This window comes from Gavialis gangeticus, unplaced genomic scaffold (genome assembly GCF_001723915.1).
Source record: "Gavialis gangeticus isolate Ggan-Ray unplaced genomic scaffold, GavGan_comp1, whole genome shotgun sequence".
Taxonomy (NCBI): Eukaryota; Metazoa; Chordata; order Crocodylia; family Gavialidae; genus Gavialis; species Gavialis gangeticus.
Genome location: NW_017728993.1, coordinates 22,849,391 through 22,852,278, shown reverse-complemented (window position 1 = coordinate 22,852,278; position 2,888 = coordinate 22,849,391). Strand labels below are relative to the sequence as shown.

The following is a 2,888-nucleotide window of genomic DNA, read 5'->3' as shown; positions in this document are numbered from 1 at the left end:
TCCCCACTTGTACTGAAGCTAGGACATTATTCTGAAAATATAAGGTTGTTAACTTGCCAAGCAAAGAGGCTGTGTGATACTTCCCTTGGCAAACTATCATCTGACCTTATGACTAAGTATTTCCAGTGAATTCCTAAATAGCTGTGTCTTTGAGTGGAAGTGCATCTCCTTATGAAACGTGCAATTTGTAATAAAGAATAAACTTTTATAAGATCTAAAGAGCTTGGATCCTGTTTTCAAAAGTCATAGAGGTGCTTAAATTATTTTTCAAAAAAATACATGTTGGATGTTACCAACAGTGAGTGCCCTAATCTGCCAAAAAGCTTCCTCCAGAAAACCTTTTTGTGCCTGGTAACATTCTGTTGTTTTGCATATTTTAGAAATATGGCTACACCCACCTCTCAGCAGGTGACCTTCTTCGAGATGAACGAAAAAGACCAGGATCTCAGTATGGAGAACTCATCGAAAATTACATTAAGGAGGGAGAAATTGTACCTGTTGAGATAACGATCAGCTTGTTGAGGAGGGTAAGGAACGTGAGCGTGGTTTTCCTGATTGCTCGCCTCTTCATGCTAAGAGCAAAAAGGAGGTAGTTGGAGAAAGAATTGCCATTCTTTTTGAAGTAAGCAAGAGGAAAATGATAGGCAAATGGATGCCTATTGTATAGTTTGCCTCTCGTAAAAATTGCATAGTTACGTACTGCCTGTTCTAGAAAGCAAGAGATCCAGTCCTTTATTATGTGAAGTGCAAAGAGAGCACTTGGCATGCTTTGTGATTTTTTTTTTTTTCCTCTTCCTTTTTTTTCTAATCTAACATGAGCTGAAAACTGAGAAACTCAATGCACAGTTTATTGTATAAGAATATGTTCCAGGATCTTGTAGTACATATATTTTCCAAACTAGATTTGTGCACAGTGGGAGATTTGGGAGCACATAACAAGTCGGAACACAGTCTGCAAGAATTGTAGAATAATGGATGAAGCCTATCAAGAATATTCTTTCTAAAGTTTTATTGGTCTCTTAAGAGCAGCAGTGAAATATTGAGAGTGCCGTTAAGACAGCGGAGGAATAAATTCTATACACCCACAATAGCCCACATTAAAACTGCTTTGTAACTTGTGCCAACATCTGGTGATAATGTAATAAGCAGATATAGTGTTTTGTGTAAAAGAGATTCTTGAACTGCACTCTGTTTATCAGGCTATGGATCAAACAATGGCTGCCAATGCCCAAAAGTACAAATTCTTGATTGATGGATTTCCCAGAAATGAAGACAATCTTCAAGGCTGGACTAAGACTATGGATGGAAAGGCAGACGTGTCTTTTGTTCTGTTTTTTGACTGCGACAATGAGGTAATGAAATATCATTACTTTGTGCCTTTCCCATGTATTGTATGATTGGAGACAGACGGCAAGAACATTAACTGTAGGTACTGACATCTTCAATATACATATGCATTAGCAACATCAGAAGAGACTCGTGGACTACAGAGACCAAGGCCACTATGCAAATATATAAACCAGTTGTTTTTGAGAAAGGAAATTACTAGTTATAATTGGCATCCTATTGACCAGCAAATCTGAACAGTTCATTTAATGAACATATAATCAAAAGCATTGTTTTATAAAGGTACACATCATGGTTTCTGAAAGACGAAATATTATCCGTCTACTGCCTGTAGTCTGATGTCTTTGTCTATTATAGAATCAGTGTGTCAGCAGCGTCCTGCGGGTATGCACATGTGTACCAAGCAGTTTCAAAAGAAAAGTAGCTGTTACGTTCCAGTTTGCTAGGTGCAGAAAAGCTAGGCACAATACAGATGTAGCAAAACAGCTCTAATTTTACCACTGGATGAGTTGGTGATCAAGTTGGAGCGGTTTTACTACATTTGTATCGTGCCCAACTTGACCACACCTAACAAAGTGGAACGTAACAGCTGGTGCCCTTCTGAAATGGTTCCATTGATATCGTCCAAGGTGCTGATAGAGCCAAGTATAAACTTTTCATAGTTGTAATCTTCAGTAAGATGCCAAATAATCAGCAGCTTTTCTAAATGAGTAACCAGATTACAAGGGCAATGTGACAGTGATGTATTAAATTAATTTAACAAACGTAAGACAGCTCATCTTGACAGCATGCACTGCCCTTGAAGTGTGAGGATTTGAGCTGCTCTAAAAAAGTTTTTCAAATCATTAAACTGACTTTTTTCCTAAAGTTTGTTTTCAGAAGTAAAAAAAATCTACACAATTTGTTTTCAGTCTCCAAGAAGAAGTGTGTGGATAAGTGTTTCTTGAATAGAAAGAACAAGTTAATTTTAAGAAAAACCTAAATAGTTTTCATGAAAATATCACGTAAGAAAAACCACCCACCCAGTGGACAGACACTGAGCAGGTTTTTAAAAATAACTGCCCCCTTAAACTGTCTCAAATTAGGCACTTTTTCACTCTTGAAAATTGAAGCCATTTTGCCTCCCCTCTCGCCCTCCACCCCCTCGTTTTTTCAAACCACAGGTTAAAGAAAACAACTGGAAAATCATAAACTAATTCCTGTTTCGTTTTTATTCGTCAGACCTTCCCTACTGTAACAAACTCAATTATGCAATATATATTTAAATGTTTTGTAAGTAACTTAAGCAAAATGTGAAGGTTTATTGTTAATTCTGTCTTTAAAGATGTGGAAAGTTCATGGCCACACCCTTTACTAATCCTTTTCATATCTGTTGTAGACATGTATTGACCGCTGCCTTGAAAGAGGAAAGAGCAGCGGTAGGAGTGATGACAACCGAGAGAGTCTACAAAAGAGGTATCACACGCAGAACTTCAGTTATGCTTTCTTTTTTTTTTCTTTTCATTTTGTAATGCGTCTCTCCTTTCTTCTAGAATTCAAAC

General features: G+C 37.3%; 1 protein-coding gene across 1 annotated transcript in view; it reads left to right on the top strand.

Annotated features, from left to right (window-relative positions):
- CMPK1 (cytidine/uridine monophosphate kinase 1) overlaps nt 1-2,888 on the top strand; it is a 33,907-nt gene that overhangs the window by 21,839 nt on the left and 9,180 nt on the right. The window contains exons 2-4 of the mRNA XM_019501345.1: nt 381-527; nt 1,200-1,352; nt 2,726-2,802. Coding sequence (XP_019356890.1) covers nt 381-527; nt 1,200-1,352; nt 2,726-2,802 — 377 coding nt within the window. The remainder of the gene's footprint in view (nt 1-380; nt 528-1,199; nt 1,353-2,725; nt 2,803-2,888) is intronic.